At 46.7% G+C, this 17,516-nt stretch overlaps 1 protein-coding gene across 4 annotated transcripts in view; it reads left to right on the top strand.

The window, feature by feature from the left end:
• The window catches only part of LOC111924796 (alpha-2-macroglobulin-like protein 1), a 33,474-nt gene that overhangs the window by 11,423 nt on the left and 4,535 nt on the right, over positions 1 to 17,516 (top strand). For all 4 annotated transcript variants that reach the window (XM_086882427.1, XM_086882430.1, XM_086882428.1 and 1 more), the window contains 26 exons: positions 156 to 339; positions 1,247 to 1,409; positions 1,766 to 1,818; positions 2,742 to 2,759; positions 3,280 to 3,439; positions 4,040 to 4,124; positions 4,943 to 5,057; positions 5,391 to 5,505; positions 5,932 to 6,041; positions 6,578 to 6,745; positions 7,035 to 7,265; positions 7,658 to 7,721; positions 8,558 to 8,703; positions 9,645 to 9,794; positions 10,156 to 10,269; positions 10,811 to 10,958; positions 11,398 to 11,509; positions 12,600 to 12,825; positions 13,318 to 13,444; positions 13,731 to 13,852; positions 14,318 to 14,372; positions 15,066 to 15,149; positions 15,543 to 15,719; positions 15,880 to 15,961; positions 16,311 to 16,467; positions 16,661 to 16,735. In XM_086882427.1, coding sequence (XP_086738553.1) covers positions 156 to 339; positions 1,247 to 1,409; positions 1,766 to 1,818; positions 2,742 to 2,759; positions 3,280 to 3,439; positions 4,040 to 4,124; positions 4,943 to 5,057; positions 5,391 to 5,505; positions 5,932 to 6,041; positions 6,578 to 6,745; positions 7,035 to 7,265; positions 7,658 to 7,721; positions 8,558 to 8,703; positions 9,645 to 9,794; positions 10,156 to 10,269; positions 10,811 to 10,958; positions 11,398 to 11,509; positions 12,600 to 12,825; positions 13,318 to 13,444; positions 13,731 to 13,852; positions 14,318 to 14,372; positions 15,066 to 15,149; positions 15,543 to 15,719; positions 15,880 to 15,961; positions 16,311 to 16,467; positions 16,661 to 16,735 — 3,241 coding nt within the window. The remainder of the gene's footprint in view (positions 1 to 155; positions 340 to 1,246; positions 1,410 to 1,765; positions 1,819 to 2,741; positions 2,760 to 3,279; positions 3,440 to 4,039; positions 4,125 to 4,942; positions 5,058 to 5,390; positions 5,506 to 5,931; positions 6,042 to 6,577; positions 6,746 to 7,034; positions 7,266 to 7,657; positions 7,722 to 8,557; positions 8,704 to 9,644; positions 9,795 to 10,155; positions 10,270 to 10,810; positions 10,959 to 11,397; positions 11,510 to 12,599; positions 12,826 to 13,317; positions 13,445 to 13,730; positions 13,853 to 14,317; positions 14,373 to 15,065; positions 15,150 to 15,542; positions 15,720 to 15,879; positions 15,962 to 16,310; positions 16,468 to 16,660; positions 16,736 to 17,516) is intronic.

Raw genomic sequence — 17,516 nt, 5'->3', positions numbered from 1 at the left:
AGTGAAGCAACCACTTTGCTGGGCTCATTGTTGCTTTTGAATGTTGATGGCACATTGCTGAGGGATTCTGCAGTAGTGGGCCATAGCAGGGAAGCTTTCTTACATCTCTTGAGTCCTCAAACTGATACCACCTCTGCTGTCTTTCCCCACCACAGACATTACCTGCTGGTGATTCCTGAAGCTCTCTGGTACCCGTCCACCCAGGTTGCCTGCCTCCATATCACCTGTCATGATGCAAAAATTCAAGTGAATCTGGCCTTGGAGCGCTCTGCAGGACGGGAGGTCTTAATGCAAGAAACCATCCAGAAGAAGAAGACTTTCCTGTGCACTAAGTTCTGGGTGAGCCACCCAAGGCAAATTCCATCACTGATTCTCCTTTCAGGAAAATGCTTGTGTTACTCCCTTACCAGGGGTGACATGGTTTGTGTCTACTTTGTCTTGGTGTGAGTCTTTCAGGAAGGGGAATGGGTGGTGCCTAGGGATGCACAGCCTGACACAGTCTGTTGGTTAGCACTGAATTTCCTTTCTGAATCTAATTTTTAAATGGAATTTTCATCTGTTAAAATCTGCCAGGGTTCCAGATACCACCTGTGTCCTTCTCCTCCATTACAGACCAGATGAAATAGCTTTAGCTCTTTCTGAAGGATTTGTGCAGGTTCACAGCTGAAGCTTGGCGAAATGGTGTCTTGCAGGACATACTGCAGTTTCTGTAGTACCTGAAGTCAGGCAGCAACTCAGCTCTTGGGAGCTACTGAGGACTAGTTGGATGGAAATGGATACGCTGCTTGTTTCTAAACAGCATCTTAGAGGTTATTAATTGTTGGTGAGAACTTAGCAAAGATCTGGGATAAGGCAGATATGTCTGAGCAATATCCTTTCTGTTATACTGTATATTCTGTGCTAAGGCTGTTGGGGTCTTTGGTATCTTTCTGGTTGTGTTTTCTATTTTGGATTTCTTGTTTGTAAGTGCTGGATAGTTCTGAAAGCCTAACATTCGAGGCTGTGCAACTGCTCAATCTCTCTTTCGATTCTCTGCTACCATCTCCCACCTTCCTGTCATCTTCCTGAACAAGTCTGAGGACTCAAAAGTCAGGGGCTTGCTTGTCACCAGTGGGAAAAAGGACAGATTCCAGAGGTTGGCAGGTGATTGTTCCCTCCTGGAACAGTGTGAGGGAACCAGTTAGTTGTTCCACTTCACTCTCAGAAGATTACCTGGGGCATGTGTGCTCTCCTCTCTGTGTTACAGGTTGCCCCTCCAGCTAATGGCACAGAGGAGGTTGCCACTGTAAAACTGACCATCACAGGAGAAGGGGTCAATGTTGAGGAACAGAAAAAGGTCCTGATCTGCAAGGCCAGGAATGGCACCATCATCCAAACTGACAAGCCCATCTATGAACCAGGACAGACAGGTGAGATGCAAATGGGAGCAGCTGAGGGTCCCAGGCTTTTTGCTGGTTGCACCATACGGAAAGACTGTGATGCCCTGAAATGCATGAACAACCTTAGCACAAGGCTTTGAGACCATGTGTCTTGCTGAGTGGGGTTTCAGTGTTTGTAATGTCTGGCTTGTGATGACTGTGGAGCTGCAGGAGGCAGTAGATAATGATAACCATGTCCATGGTACCATACATGTGGAAATGTTAGTGTCAGATGCTACCACAAGTGTGTCTAGAGTGGAGACAGAAGCTAGGGTAGCACATGGAGCACGGGTCTGTAGGGAAAAACTGAGATCTGATAATATATTCCCTGATTTCCTTGCCTTCAGTGAAATTTCGCATTGTGACTCTGGATGAGGAATTCCGTGCACTCAACGATTCGGTAAGCAAGTCCTGGGGGCTGTGGAAGAGGCTGCCTTGTACCATGCATGGATCCTACCTCCTTTCCACCCCTTTCACTGCCAAAGCTCCAGCTTTTCCACATTTATCCCTGGCCGGTTTTATGAGTATGCAGAGGGCAAAAGTAACTGCCAGGAAGGTGGCAGAGGTGTGCACGTCTCTTGCTCATCTTGGTAGAACAGTCGTGCAACTGCAAGTGTGGGACATATTGGTTCCTGATGTGAAGGTGTCATGGGGGGAGTGAATAGGTTGTAAATCAGGTTTTCCTTCTTGGGGAGAAGGGTGCTTTTAATCTGCACCCTACAAGATGGAATGTGGGAAATGCTGCTTAGACATTAGGACAAACTTTTTGATTGCAACCGTGTGGAAATATGTCCAGAAAAGGCATTTTCATCACTGGAGATGTTCAGAACATAGCTGGAGAAGGCTATGAGCAATCTGCTCAGGAAGACACGTTTCAGCAGGATGTTGGATTAGATGGCCTCCAGAGGTTCTTTCCAAATTATGTGATCCTATACCTCTGTAACCCTCTTAAGACTGGACCTGAACCAGATCTACATTTGTTTGTGTGGTGACTTGTGAGTTTTTCTGTCAGGAAGTCATTAGCAAGTGTTATGTGACCTCCAGATTGGTTTTTCCTTTCCCTTTCTTCAGACCTTACTGTAATGAACCCACCTGGTATTTCTCCTTTTTGGTGGCATTTGTTTTACTTTACTCTTCCAATCTAGTCATTCTGTTGAATTGAATATTGTTGAATTCTGTTGAATTGTATTGTTGTCAGTGCTCTTAAGTTTCCAAATCACCAGTTGCACATCCTTCAGAGAGGGCTCTGAGTCTGAAGTACTTTGTGTGTGGTGCTGGCATGTGTTTCTCTTTTCTAATGTTTTTGCATTTTTTCCTCCCCAGATTTCCCTGTTTCTCCTGGTGAGTGATGCTGAAACCTCATGTTAGAGTAATGGTGATGGCAGTCATTTCACTGTGCTGTTCATATTCACTTTCTGATAGATTTTAAAGACCTCTGGGTGGAATAGTAGACCTTTTTTTGTTGTTGGATGTTAAATTCTTAAACTAAGATACTCCTTTCAGCTTTCTTTTATGTACTCCTTTGAGATTATGCTCCCAGGGACTTCAGTAGAAATCTGTTGTTCTAGATTTGCAAGAGAATAAATAGAAAACTTAGGTGCTTATGAAACAAAGTTAGAACAGCAAAGAAGCTTTGCTTAAGATTAGAATTTAAATAAGTGTAGAAGGAGGCTCAGATGCTGGGAGCAGAATCTGAACATTATCATGTCTTCAAAATTTCCTTATCAGTCTATACCAAACCTCATTTCCTTAGCTACAGAATCTGGTAATCTACCACACTGAAATCCTGAAGCTCAGTTTCTATAGGATGTGGATCAGTGAGCGAGATGCTGGAACAACTCTTTCTTTCTTGTGTGTGCAGGACCCTAAGAACAACCAGATAGAGCAGTGGCAGAACGTGGTCCCTCAGGATGGCATTGCAGACCTGTCTTTCCAGCTGAGTGACGAGCCCCTGCTGGGAACGTACGTCATCAACGTCACCAGCTCCAGAGCCTACGGCAGCTTCTCTGTTAAAGAGCATGGTAAGAGCACGTGGGGCTTTGTCTGAGCTGCTGAGAGGACCTTGTGCTCCTCAGGAAGCAGGGTGTTTATTCCTTGATAACCTTCCTAGGAGCACATGGGAGAAGTATTAGCATCATAGGAAAGAGTCTGAGCTGAGACTTAGGAGAAGAGATGACTTCAGGACCTTAGTGTGTGGGAGAAGTGTTGTCCATGGCCCCAGACCTTTGACACAGCTGATTCCTATGGATCCCGGAGTCAGATAAAACAAGGCAATTTAGGATGGACTTTTCTAGAGAATATGAAGTCCAGTGCCCTCTCACTTCACTTTCATTCCCTAATCAACTGTATTGGGAGGCCAGTCTTCTCTCAATGAAAATAGCTGTCAGAAGTGGAGGGACACAGGGATGTTTGGTTTTAGTTTGGGAAGGAGCAAATCATCCAGGGCCTACACACAAATGTGTTAAAGATACATGGAAAATCTTTCCCTTCCCTTCCCCTTCTCACCACCTTCCTTGCCCATTTCCTGTCCCTTATTCCACCACAGTCTGCCTTTATGTTGATTCTTTGTGAAGGCTGTCCCTGGCTTGTGTTTCCTATAGTTCCCTGTTTTTCCTTTCCAGTGCTGCCAAAATTTGAAGTGATTTTTGAGGCACCAAGTCAGATTTATGCACTAGATACAACCTTCCTGCTCCGGGTATGTGGCAGGTGAGGATTCTGACTGGAGGGATGACCCTGTGTTAATTTCTGGCCTGACGTGCACAAGCTGGATGGGTTATCGTGAGGAGCTAAGGGCAAGACTACTACACTTCAGTCACAGGAAGCCAAAATCTGCCATGACAGCTGTTTGCACCCTGAGGCAACATGAAACGTTCCTGTAACTATCATTCTGATACTCTAAATGCCCCTTTTCTAAAAACACTTCACAAATCTCTACGCACAAAACCTGGGGGAGCAGCCTACCCTTTGACAAGCAACTGTTTGTGGGATAGATCATGGCAGATATGTGGTGTTCATCTCCCTGAAGAACAAACTCATGGGAAATGATGGGAAGCTTTTCCAGATTATGCTCACGTGGAAACTAAAGGGAGGCAAAAAGGAATTTCCCCAAGTATGATCCAAGGACAATGCTAGTTAGCCCCATGTGAAGGTGATTTTTTAATAAAAGGCACTTTCTTAGTCACCCATGTTTCTGGTCATAAGATGATGAATGCCTTCAGCACATCCTGGGGTTATTGCAGTTAATGCTGGTGTATAATGCGGTCAGCACTTACAACACTCTAGTTACCCAAAATAATTTAGTTTAGTGCTAATAATATCATAAAGCCCTTGATCTCCCATCACTGCACAGCCCTGGCCTGACCCTACTTGCTGGGTCAGGACTCCTGGGCCTGCTGTGTGGATGCCACTCTTGTGGTATATTGTGAATATCTGTCAGTGCGTGGTCTCTGGGGCTATGCAAAGCAAGCCATGTGTTCTCCCACTGTGTGTGACTGTCTCTTCCTTTTCCTGCTCCCCACAAACAGATCCACTCGTGGGAAAAGCATCCAGGGGAAGGTTCATGTGAGCCTTTGTCAGAAGATAGCCCCGTTCTTGCCCAGTGCTTCCAAACCCGATCTCTGTCACAAATTCAGCAACCAGGTGAGATGCTTAGAAAGAGCAGAGCCATATTCAGAGGCATTTGTGCTCAGCCTCAGGGTAAGACAAGGCTGCTGGGTCCTTTAGCTGAAGTAATAGCAATGTTAACCCACTATTTTGGCTGCTTGGCCACTGCTACTGGTGCTGCCTCTCAGCAGCTGTGCCTGACGATTGTGACTGAGCCTCATCATGTGCCTGCTCCACGTCCTGGGCTGCAATGCCAAAAGGCAAAGCACCCTGAGAGCAGGGGTTTTGTGCCGCTGTTCCTCTGCCACTTCCATAACTTCTAATCCAAGTGCCTTGCTCAGACCTTTTTCCTTCTCTCTGAACTTTCAGACAGATGAGTCAGGTTGCTTCTTCACAAATGTGAGCCTGTCCTCTTTCAGCCAAGACTTTCGGTACTATCGGGACAGCATAGTTGCAGAGGCCTCGCTGGTGGAGGATGCCACAGGTAACTCTAGAATTTCTGGTGCCTGGGAAGAGGCAAACTGTGCTAATCTGACCAAAAGATCTGAAGGTGTGGTAATCTGACCAAATGCACTGGAGACTTTCCAGCTATCAAGGGATCTGAGCCTTCTGAGCCCATCCGGGCTTGCTATTCAACCTCACATATAGAGACAGGGACAGCAGCTCTTGACAGTGTGACACACTCACTCTGAGTGTGGTGTCAGGTGAGGCTCTCTAAAAGCTAGAAGTTAAGTGGGAGGAAGACCAGATACCCAGAATCTTGGGAAGATCACCATTGGGATGTGACATGTGGGTGCAGCTGAATGTGTCCATCTGTATTACCAGTGGGTTACTCTGCAGGGAAATTGCTGAGAAGCGCTTGTCTTTCTTGCTTCTTCTCTCATGTTTTTGTCTTGCTGCTTCCATTCAGAGATACAGGTCAATGCTTCCCACAAATTACTTATCTCCAGGATTGGCGGGTTGGCTTTGTTTAATGATGTGAATTCTTACTACCACCCTGGACAGATGTTCAGAGGAAAGGTAATTACCAGTTTCAGTTCTTTGGAGGGGAGAGCGTAAGCAATATTTCACAGTAACATTTACTTACCGTCTTTTCTGACCCCTTTTCTAGCCAGGGGCTTGGGAGGGCACAAATTACTCCCAGAGACAAAACTCTTGAGTTGTCCAATGTCAGAATAAATCCCAAGACTGCTATTTACCAAATAACCCATGAAGGGGAGCAGCTATGGGCTTAAATTTCTGGGATGCAAACCCAAACATTTGGAATTTCATCAGCCAGGAAGTCCTCTGCTGAGAAGTGGAGAATACTGGAGGTTGGACCAGATGACCCCCTGTGATCCCTTCTAACCTTACTCATTCTGTGATTCTGTAGTTCTGTGAATGAACATGGTAGTGCAAGTGGTAATAGGAGCAGTAGCAGTGTTGATAAAATTATTGGTGACTGAAAGAGTGATCTTGCTGTCTTTGGAAACACTGCTCCTGACTTGGGGAAGCCAGAGATTCTGCCTGCTGATTAGATTTTTCCTCACTTCTCTTGTTCCCCATGATGTTCTCAGATTAAAGTAATTGATCACCAAGGCAAGGCACTGAAGAACAAAGAAGTCCTTCTTGTAGTAAACTGTGCTGAGCAGCAATTTAGGCAGAAGTTCATCACCGGAGACTCTGGAACAGTTTCATTTACCCTGGACACCTCTGCCTGGAATAGCACCTTGGTCTCCCTGGAGGTAAGGAAGGAAGGGTGTGGCAGGAGTATGTGTGCATGTCAGAGCTATTTACTGCCCCATAGACATCTTCCTTGTTCCTTCCTGAGGGAGAGTAACTCAAACCTGAAGCACCTCAGCATGTTCTAGATCTTGGCTCTCCCTCTGAGAGCTTATTCTCCAGGTCTCAGTTCCTTTCCTCATGAGCTCTTCACAGCAAGACCTGTCCTTTGTGATTTGCAAATCCAAGGTGATTTGCAGCTGACTTGATTAACTAGAGAAATTAACTGGTTTGGTTCTTTTGTCTCACCAGGCAAGTGTCCTGCATCAAGATTCGGACAGAGAGCCTGGGACAGTTGACTTGAGTTACCAGCGAGCCTCTTATTTCATACATCCATTCTACAGCACCAGCAGGAGCTTCCTCTCTATCGTCCGTGTGCCAGAGACAATACCCTGTGGTAAAATGCAGTCTGTCCAGGTGGACTTCAGAATTTATGAGGAAGACCTGGAACATGGGCCCAAGCGTGTCATTTTCTCCTACTTTGTGAGTTTCTGGGAAAGCACTAGTGGGTGACAGCTGAAGGCCTGAGCTGAGGTTCAAGATATTTAAGACTACTTGATAGTCTTGGCTCAGGCCAGGACAGGGAGTTCCTCCAGTCATCATGGAACTGAATCCTGGTTTTGATTCTGGTACCACAGTAATAGCAACAAAGGCAAAACCTTTCTTGTAGGCTCTGCACAGGTGCAGGCCTTACCTGTCCTCCCCCACATCACTTCATCCCTCAGCTCTTCTTACTAGCTGAGAGCAAATAAAGCTAATATTCCTCCCCAACCCCCATTTAATCTCCCAATTTAATTTCAGGGTTACTTTGATCTTCTTAGTGATCTCAAAGGCTACGTGACTATGTGACCATCCCTTTCTGTGTTCTTGTCTAGGTCACAGGGAAAAGAGGGATAGTCCATGCAGGTCAGCAGACTGTTTGGATTGGGCTGCCAAGAAGTAAGTGCACTCCCCAGTGCCATGTCTAGCAAGCACTTAGTGGTCTGTGACATCCCCTCTTATTTGGATAAGTGGCATAAGCCTCCCTGCAATGTAGGGATGTCTCACCACTTGTGTGCTGCATCAGAGTACTGTGCTTTTCTAGATTTCATGTTCCCTTTGCCCTCCTGCTTTGGACCAAGAGAAGAATACTCAGCATTTCTCAGCCCATAGGCACATCCTCTGTTGTCTTCTTTTGTTGTGTTTTTGTTGTGTTCTTTTTGTCTCCTTCTGCTGCTGCTCCTGAAGCATGAAACTGTAGCCTTACCCTCCATAGCAACTGTTTCTATAAATAATTTGGGTCATTAGGATGCCACAGGTTATAATTTTGATATCTGTTGACCCACTGTTGCCTATTTCTCCAGCTGTGTTTTTTAAAACCTGAGTTATAAGTATTTTGGGACAAGGTCACCTCTTTGTTGGTGATGGGATGGGAGATGTTGGGTGAGAGGAGGCTGAAAAAAAGATATCTGAGACTCTCACTTTTTGTGGAGCCAAGCTTGAACTCCAAAGTACTGTTTTGTGTCCCCGGGGCAATAAACAAAAAAGTCTTTTGCTTGTCTTGAATACCAGATCCAGAGATGTGCTGATTGTTTCAGTAGTCTCCAGAAATCAATTTGGTCTTGAAAGACCAAAGGAGGAAAGTATTTGAACAGGCACATGCAGAATGGCAAAGCTGATCAGACTCTATTTTCACTACAAAATCTACTTCCTCTTATTCCTATTCCTGTTACAGAAGAAGATACACTTCTCCTCTTTCTTATTCCTTACTTCTCTTATTCTTCTTCTCCATCTAGTGCTGGAAAGCTCCTTCTCCATCCCTCTTACATTCAGCTCAACCTATGCCCCAGCTCCAAGACTTGTTGTTTATGTCATCTTCCCTAATGGAAAAATCATTGCCGATTCTGCCATCTTCAGTGTCTCCATGTGTTTCAGAAACAAGGTAGGGTTTGTGTCTGAGATGTGGCTAGATGTGTGAGCGTGGATGTGTCTGCTGCAATGAAAGGAGAGCTGTGCCTCTGTGTGTGGCCCATAGGACGTGTGATGCAGTCACATGAAACTGCAGTTTGTGATTGGTGAGGTGTGCTGTGATGCTTGGAGCAAGTGTGTGCTCAGCATTTGTGGGGGCTGCTGCAATGTTTGGGAAAGGCAGAGTTGCTGTCTGTCGCCATAGGCAACAGCAGCCTGGGAGGATCATAGACAGTCCAGCCCAGCACAGGTCGTTTGTGTGGTTCTCAGGAGAGCTCAGGGCTGTTCTGCTGCTGCAGCAGATAATTAGGAATGCTAGTATGTGGTACTGGGATGACATCTGAAAGTAGATGAGGGAAGAAGTGGATTTTACTGGCCGTCCAGAAAGGGCTGAGTGCATCTGGTCACTGTGACATCCTCAGGAATCAGCTTTCTTGGCTGTGTCTTGTGCTCCAAAAGTGAATTTCTGAGAGGCCATTACCCCTGCTCCACAGCTCTTTGTCTGCCATAGACAGTCAGATTCAAACAAGAACAGGAAGACTTTCAGGAAACTGAGGCCCATCCCACAAACAGCCTGGAGATAAGGACTAGGCTTATTTTTGATCTGGGGCCCCAGAAGAAGGCGCTTCATAAGACAGCTGTGAGAGCTGGTTTGCTGGGTAAAGAAGAGAGAACTGTGCTCCGACACGGGAATGTCTCTGTATGCACACTGATGGCTCCCCCTCTGCCATCTTTCCTGTTAGAACTTCAATGTGGTGTTTTTTAAACACCTTCTGAACCTGGGAGGATCCTTGGGTTTCTGTACAAGGCAGGTCTTTGGAAACTCTCTTCGTGTAGGTCCCTTCCCTGCTTGGGAAGTGGTAGGGTGGCACCTAGAAATGTCACTCAGGCATTGCCTGCATTCTTCCCATCCAGGTAGAGCTGGGCTTCTCAACGCCAGAGACTCTCCCTGGCTCACAGGTTGGCCTCCACCTGCAGGCTGCTCCTGGCTCCACCTGTGCTGTCTGGGCTGTGGATCCAAGCTCCTTTTGGATGAAGCCAGGAAAAGAACTGAGCAGCCACTCGGTGAGCGAGCCTACTCTGACGTTTTCCCTTCCCTGCTTACACGAGGCGGGAGGGAGGCGACTGAACTTCTGCAGAACTTAACTGAAAGCACGGCCTGGAGGGATCAGCAGCACTCCCAGTGTGGTGGGTAGGGATTAGGGACTAAGGAAGAGGTTGAGTACCACTCAGTCACTCATCACTAAGACAGCTTCTGTGCTGACACTGTCAGAGGAGAGCCCAGGAAGAGTGACAGCGATCCTGGGCTTTCTGGCACGCGTTCATACACAGTAGCCAGAAGCATCTCAAACAAGCCTCGGACGTGTGAGAGGAAGGGAATGCCAGGTTTAATTTGCACTGATTTTTTTTTCCCTTGCTTTCTCAGATCTATGGGCTGTTCCCATCTTATAACTCCAAGTATCTTCACCAAGTGTCTGAAGATGATCGTTCATGCGGGTTCCCAAATTCTGATGGGCCTGATGTGTTTATGGCATTCAGGGTAAAAATGGTTGATTTGGTGGGTTGAGATAATTCATGGACTGAGGGAAATGTGGCCCCTGACTTTTCCAATATCCAAGGGATGCCATTGTAGGCAGGACAGTGAACAGGTGCACTTTAGGCCCTTGTAACTCATTATTTGAATAGGTGGCTTGAAATGTATAAGGAAAAAAATCATTGTGTGGTTGCCACATTTGGGTTGTGTGACTCAGGATGCCAAGGATTATTCATTACTTTAATTGGATTTCACACAATTTGTTTAATCTTCATAGCAGGAACAATTGCACCCTGCAGGCAGAGAAGGCAGGGTACTCAAATGACCATGTGTTTGTAAAGGAATAAATTTGGCTGACTCAGGCCAGATGAATTACCTTATAGGACCTTGTTTGCCCGTTGCTGGGGATCTGAATTATTCCTTCTTAAAATGAAGGAAGAGAATACAGAGGACAGCCAAGTTCCCACTGTATGAGGGGACAGGAAGGCACGAGGGCAGAGGGCAGAGAGGAGAGGACAATCTTCTGGTGATTAATCTTTTCCTACAGGAAATGGGGTTGAAAATTATGTCCAACACCAATATCAAGAAACCCAGAGTATGTCCAACCACTCCACTGACAAGTACACTGCGGGGAACAGGAAAGATTATTTCCAGGCCCATGTTGATGTTTGCCCAGCCCCATAAAGTGTATAACAGTAAGCATCTGCCAGCTGTTTCTTCTTACATGGGAGGCTTAGTCCTTTATGTGAAAGCAGTTCTGGGTTTGAGCCAAGAGGCATCACTTGCTGTAAGTACAAATGGAGGAGAAGGAGGGTTTCGTGTCCCTAACCTGTTGTGCTAATATGAGGGATGTTAGTGGGATGTTTGGATATTTGGATCCCGTGTTTTAACTCTGGAGTGAGGGAAATGTTGCCTGTCCCATGGTGCCTCCACATGGAAGTAAAGCCCAAAGCACCTCTGACATTTGATATGAGGCAAAGGATTTTAAAATATGGGACAGCACATTTTGTTCTGTTGCCATGCTGTCAAGAGCTGACTGAATTTGCTGCAGCCTGAGCTGTGCTGGAGCTCCTCTGCTCTTAACCAGGACCTGAGGACCCTGTGGTGACTATAGCTCTTTGTTGTTTCCAACAGAGCATCTGATAGCAACCTATCAGCCCACTATGTTTCCACCTTCTTCTTCTGCTGAAGAGAAAGTACACAAGCATTTTCACCAAACCTGGCTGTGGGATTTGTATTCTGTGGGGTGAGTAAACTGAGCAGTGGGGCTTTAGTCTGGGCCATTTTGTGTGGATGGGAGTGGCAGCAGTTGCAGCTGAGCTTAGGTCATAGGCAGCTGTGCAAGACACTTAGGGACATACATCACAGGGCTCATACCTGTAGGCTGTTCATTGCTGGACCTGATGTATGCATTAAATGCATTTTCCTCTACTAGAAGTGCTGGTCATCCATGAAAGGTGGCTGGCATAGGAACATAGAAAAGCACGAGGTGCAGCAAAACAGCTTAGCTCACTGCCTTCACTCTGATTTTGGTAGTCTTGTGGGCTTGCATTTCTCAAAACGTGCTCATGGATGTATCCTGGTATCCAGGGGAAGCTGATGTACATAGAAGTCCTTCACAGGACTGAAAATTGTGTCCTGTGAGAAAGGCTCAGTGTGCACACAGGGTCTGTTGAGAGAGCTTTTGGAGATGTTTCATCTGAGATTTCAAGATTTTCTTGTGTGTTCTCTGAAGAATGAAATCTGCTCAGGACAGGTCCTGTGTGTGTTGCCTTCTTGTCCATGCATGGTGAAACAAGCTAAATAATACCAGTATCTTTAGCTATGTCTGCTTTTTGTTGGTTGTGGTAAAAGTCTTCTCTCAAAAGTTGAGATGTGTGCACAGGACAAGTCTCTGCCCTGCCCTCATGTTGGGCTTTAAGCTGTCAGTGTCTCACCGGACAGAGAATGGTTGGATTAACCTCATTTGCTAAGCTCTGCTGCTGCTAGTCCTGTTGCTCTGCTGGTTTCTGGTTCTCTATTTCCTAGGCCAAGAAGAATAAGGCTGCTGATATCTGTAAGCCATTTTTATATATCCATAGGGAAAGTCCTGTCTGTGATTAATGGCATCTTGCAGCCATGTAACCTACTGACCCAAGTGTCCTCTGGATGTAAGCTCCTGAGGTGGGGTCCCCACCTCTACAAGGACTCACTTGTAGCCTTGCAAGGGCTGCAAGTTCAGTAGGGGTTGGACTGAAGTGAGGGCATGGGGTAGAGAAGGACACACAGCACGTCACCTGGCGTGGCATACGGCACCACTCAAGTGAATGCTTCTGTCGCTGTCTACTTCTCCCCAGCCCCAGTGGGAACAAGAGTATCACTGTCACTGTGCCTGAGGCCATCACAGAATGGAAAGCAGGAATGTTCTGCACAGGACGTGACGGCTTTGGGTTTGCTCCAGCCTCCCGGCTGACTGTTTCCAAGCCCTTTCTTGTGGAGCTGCCACTGCCATCTTCTGTGGTCCTGGGTGAGACCTTCAACTTGAAGGCCACAGTCTCCAACAACCTGCAGCAATGCATGAGGGTAGGTGAGCCCTGATAGCCTCTGCAAGAAAAGTGGGACATGGCTGACATCTGTGAATCATAGGGGGAAGGGACCTTAAAGATCATCCAGTTCTAAATCCCCTTTGAGAAGTCATGGCAATTCAGTGGTGTTCCCTCTGACTGGAAAAGGGACAACATTACCCCCACTTTTAAAAAGAGAAATAAGGAAGCACCCTTGACAGGCTTGAGACTTTGGCCTGTGCAAACTCCATGAAGTTCAGCAAGGCCAAGTGCAAGGTCCTGCACCTGGGCTGGGACAATCCCAAGCACAAACACAGACACACTTGTTGCCCTTGATAACCCTGGGCAGGTTGCCAGGGTTATCAAGGCTCTCCCAGCCTGATCCCTGGCTAATCAAACAATCTGTGTGTATTCCTCTCAGGCTGTGCCCCTCCTTCCACCCTCTGTAGGCTTCCTTTTTGTGTTGTTGATGTTTATTTATTGCCACCTGCCATCCCTGCTGCCCCTTCAGATCCAAGTGACCCTGGAGGAGTTTGCACACTTCCAGCTGAAGCCATGCAAAGGCTGTGTCTACAGCAGCTGCTTATGTGCTGGGGAAGCCAAGACCTTTCAGTGGAGTGTCACAGCTGAGCACCTGGGTGAGAAGCACAGGGAGGTGGGGTGGTGGAATTGGGAAGGGATGGGACCGAGGTGGGGATGTTTTGTAAGAGCTGACACAGAGTGAGCAGCTGTTTGCTCTGTTACCCAGAGAGCAGTTACTTGCACTTATCCTATGGTCATGTACTCACAAGCCTGTGCTAGGAGGTACAAAAACATATAGGGCTCTGATCAATGTTTTTGTTGTCAGCAGGTGATGTCTATTGTATTAACAGGAAGTGTTTCCTCAGAAGGTGTCTTATAGACCTAAATGTGTGTTATTTTCAGGGCTCGTGAACATCACCCTGAGCACAGAGGCTGTGGCCACCAAAGAGCTCTGTGGTGAGGAGATACCATTTGTCCCAAAACAAGGACAGAAAGATGTGATCACCAAACTCATTCAAGTTCGGGTCAGTCAAGTTGTTTTGTTACCTAAGCCTCAAAGCAGGCTTTGTGCAATTCCCAGATTTTATGTATGTTAATTTTGGGAGTTACCCTTTGCTATTCAAAATGTGTAATTATCATCTCAGGGCGTGAGGGCTGATGGATGTAGAAGGTAAAGGGACATCCTCCACTTCAAACCATGGAAAACTTTAAACACTCTTTTCTGTCCTTGTCCCCTGAGTTCTCTGCTGAATCTTACAGCACCACTTTCACAGATACTCAGAATTTAGTATATTCCGAAAATGCACGCTGGTTTCTGATCAGAAGTGAAAATGATTGAAAGCAGTTTGCATTTTTGTGTGATAATGATGATACTCCAGCTGGCTGTCCACCCTGAACCAGGATTCTGAACATACCTTCTTCTAATCCACTTGTAATCCCATTTCTCTCCTGGGTGCTCATTAAAATGCTACTTTTATGTGCTCCAACAGCCAGAGGGAGTGTTGGTAGAAAAGGCTCACAGCTCCATCCTGTGTCCTGAAAAAGGTAGATGGATTGTTTTCTTCTTTCACCCTTTTTATCCCCCTCTTCCTGCCTAACCCCCTTCTGGGTATTTCCACTTGTTGAACTATTTTCTCTGTCTGCATGATGAAGGTACAGAAGTGTACTCTAGCTGTGGTGCCAGCTAGGGCTTTCTCCTAGGCAGGGATGTGGGGAGGTCTGGTCTTTTACCCTCAACATTTCTGCCACTAATGTGACAGCTTGAGGCCTTTTCCTTTGTGGAAATAAAACCCCAGTCCTGAACATGGTGAGGCTGGAGGACATGGCTTAGGGTTGCTGTTCCTGTCTTGAATGTTATGGTGTATGATGGGGCCATCAGCTGACTTTGAGAGCATATGGAGCATTGAGAAGACAGGCCTGTAACTGAAATCTTAAATGAGATGGAGTAACTTCTGTAGAGAAGAACAGGTAGCTTTGACCCCTGAGGGTTTCCAGGAGAAAATCCTCTCAACCTCTTTATAAAGAGGGGTGTTAGGACAGCACAGTTACCATGAGGTAGACGGAGGAAGTTAAGGGTGCAATGGGACATGGACTTTTGAAGTGATTTACAGCCTCTGTGCCCAGAATATGGGAAGTTATCACAGGAGAGCCTTGAACAGTTTCTGGGGATTTTGAAGACTTTTTTCACCAGAATCTCTTTCTTTTTTGTCTCCCCACACCTTACCTGACTGATGTCAGGGAATCCAGCAGAGGAGTCTGTGTCCCTGGTGTTGCCTCTAAATGTGGTTGAAGGTTCAGTCAGAGCCACCGTCTCGGTCACTGGTAAGGAATTAAGCTATGGCAGTACCCTTGCAAATCCCATATCTCTGAGTTTAACCCTAGGAAAATCTGAATTCCCCTGCACAGCACTTCTGAGTTTCCAAGGCTCCACCGCCATGTTCTTCCCATGTGTGTGGCTGTGTTTCCTGATTACTGACAGCCTAAAACACCCAGCAAGGGGGACAGTGCTGCATCAATGAGCTTCCCTGCCAGGATGGGAATGTGTACAGCTCATATGAGGGGCACAGCAGAATGGAGAAAGTGGCTGGACAGAAGTGTCCCCACACAGCTGTGCTGGGCCTACCTTGCTTGGTGCACGGCTGGGAATGGTCACAGGTAGGAGGAGGTGGATCCTACTGCCCAGGAGGTGGTCAAGGTGCTTACGTTTTGTCTCAGGGGACCTCATGGGGACGGCACTGCAGAACCTGGACCACCTGGTGCAGCTGCCCCACGGCTGTGGGGAGCAGAACATGGTGCTGTTTGCCCCCATTGTCTACGTGCTGCAGTACCTGGAGAAGACGAGGCAGCTGAAGCCTGAGATCAAGGACAGGGCAACAGGATTCCTGCGCAGTGGTGAGTACAATAGACCCACCTTGCCCCTCTGCCTTGTCTTGTGTCCAACAGTCCCAGGTTCCTACTCCCCGTACACCTGGATCACACAACCACCCCGTTCCTTCACAGTGATTTTGTGGCAGATCCACTGTGTGCACTCATGTCCTATCCTGCTTCCCAGGGTACCAGATACAGCTGCACTATCAGCACCCTGATGGTTCCTACAGTGAATTTGGGATCCAGGATCAGTATGGTAATACTTGGTAAGCCCTGGGCTCTCTCCCTGCTGTCTGACAGCCAGGAAGTGGGCAGCTTTCTGCTTCCAGCACAAAACCCTTGCTGTCCTATAAGATCCAAAGTGTTCTAGAGGTTCTGTGGACTAGGGCGTCCCATGGGTATGCATCCTGAGTCCTGGGGATGAGCTGAGCTTGAACCAGAACATTAGAAATAGCACAATAGGTAAAGAGAGATATACCAGTTTCAAATTCCCACTTTTTTCTGCTTAGATTCTTTCTTTCTTTCCACTCATTCTTCCTGCTCTTTCATGCATTCTACTTCTCTCTGATTCTCTCTTCCTTCTTTCATGCCTTTTTTTCTGTTCTCCTCAATCAGGCTGACTGCATTTGTGGTTAAATGCTTTGTCCAAGCCAAGCCATACATTTACCTGGACAACCGGATTATCCAAGCTGCTCTCACCTGGCTGGAATTCCACCAGCTTCCCAGTGGTTGCTTCAAAAATGTGGGACAACTTTTCCACACATTCATGAAGGTAGGAGCCCCAGTTGAAGGACAAGACCAAGCAGTTCTTGCCAAGTGTGCTGGTAATTGTTTAAATTCACTTGCCTGTGTTGCTGTGCTTTCTTGAGGGGGAGCAAGCCAGGGATAGGGGAGGCCTCTCCTGAAAAGCTTCAGTATTTGCCTGTTAATTTTCCCAGCTTTTTGGATGTCTATACTTTTTTTAGGGAGGTGTAGATGGGGAAGTCCCCTTGGCTGCCTACATCACTGCTGCATACTTGGAGGCAGGAGCAACACCAGAGGTAAATACTGGGATTCTTTGCCATGCTCTTGCCTTAAGATCTGAATCTTAAAGATCTTAAGGGTAACACTGGGGTAGGCAACAGAGCTCTTTGGAAGGACTTGTGGGCAAGGTAATAGAGTGGGTGGGGAAGATTTTACAGCTTCTTGGGGAAAACTCTCTCTTTGAGGACGACATCCCTGGCATGGAAAAGGTGAGGTTAAACTACTGGGGACCACAAGACTTCATAGCTTGATACTGTGCTGGCCATTTCCCAGGAATGAGCTGTTCATTCCCGCTCCCCCCTGCCTCCCATCGCCTTGCTGGTCCTATGAAGCTGAAGGCTGATCGTGAGGTGGGTGGAGCTGATCCCACAGTCAAATAAATAGACATAATGTAACTCCTAATAGGATTTGGCTTCGCAAAAAAAGCAGAAGTCTGGGAAAGGAGTGCTGTAGGGCAGCTGGAACTGCATGCTTAAGTAGTAAGGATAAGAGGGAGCTCTTACAAGGGCTAAGGATTGTAGCTAGTTACTAGAATGTGGCAGAGGGAAATTAAAAAAACAATTAACTGGATGGAGAAACACAATTGTAGACACTGAGAACAGAAGTTCTCTGGAGATCAGAAAAGTAAGTGAAAAAGCAATGCTTTTCAGCAGAACAGAAAGCAGTGGACTTAGGCAAAAAAAAATTGAAGACAGGTGGAAATTAAACTTCTTTCTGGTAATAGATGTCCTTCAGGTCACCCTTTTTTCACCATAAATTCAATTATTCACTGTGAAGGTGAATCAAACACAGTTGCCC

This window comes from Cyanistes caeruleus, chromosome 3 (genome assembly GCF_971803275.1).
Source record: "Cyanistes caeruleus chromosome 3, bCyaCae1.hap1.1, whole genome shotgun sequence".
Classification (NCBI taxonomy): domain Eukaryota; kingdom Metazoa; phylum Chordata; class Aves; order Passeriformes; family Paridae; genus Cyanistes; species Cyanistes caeruleus.
The sequence above is the reverse complement of the archived record's forward strand: the minus strand, read 5'-3'. Positions and strand labels throughout refer to the sequence as shown.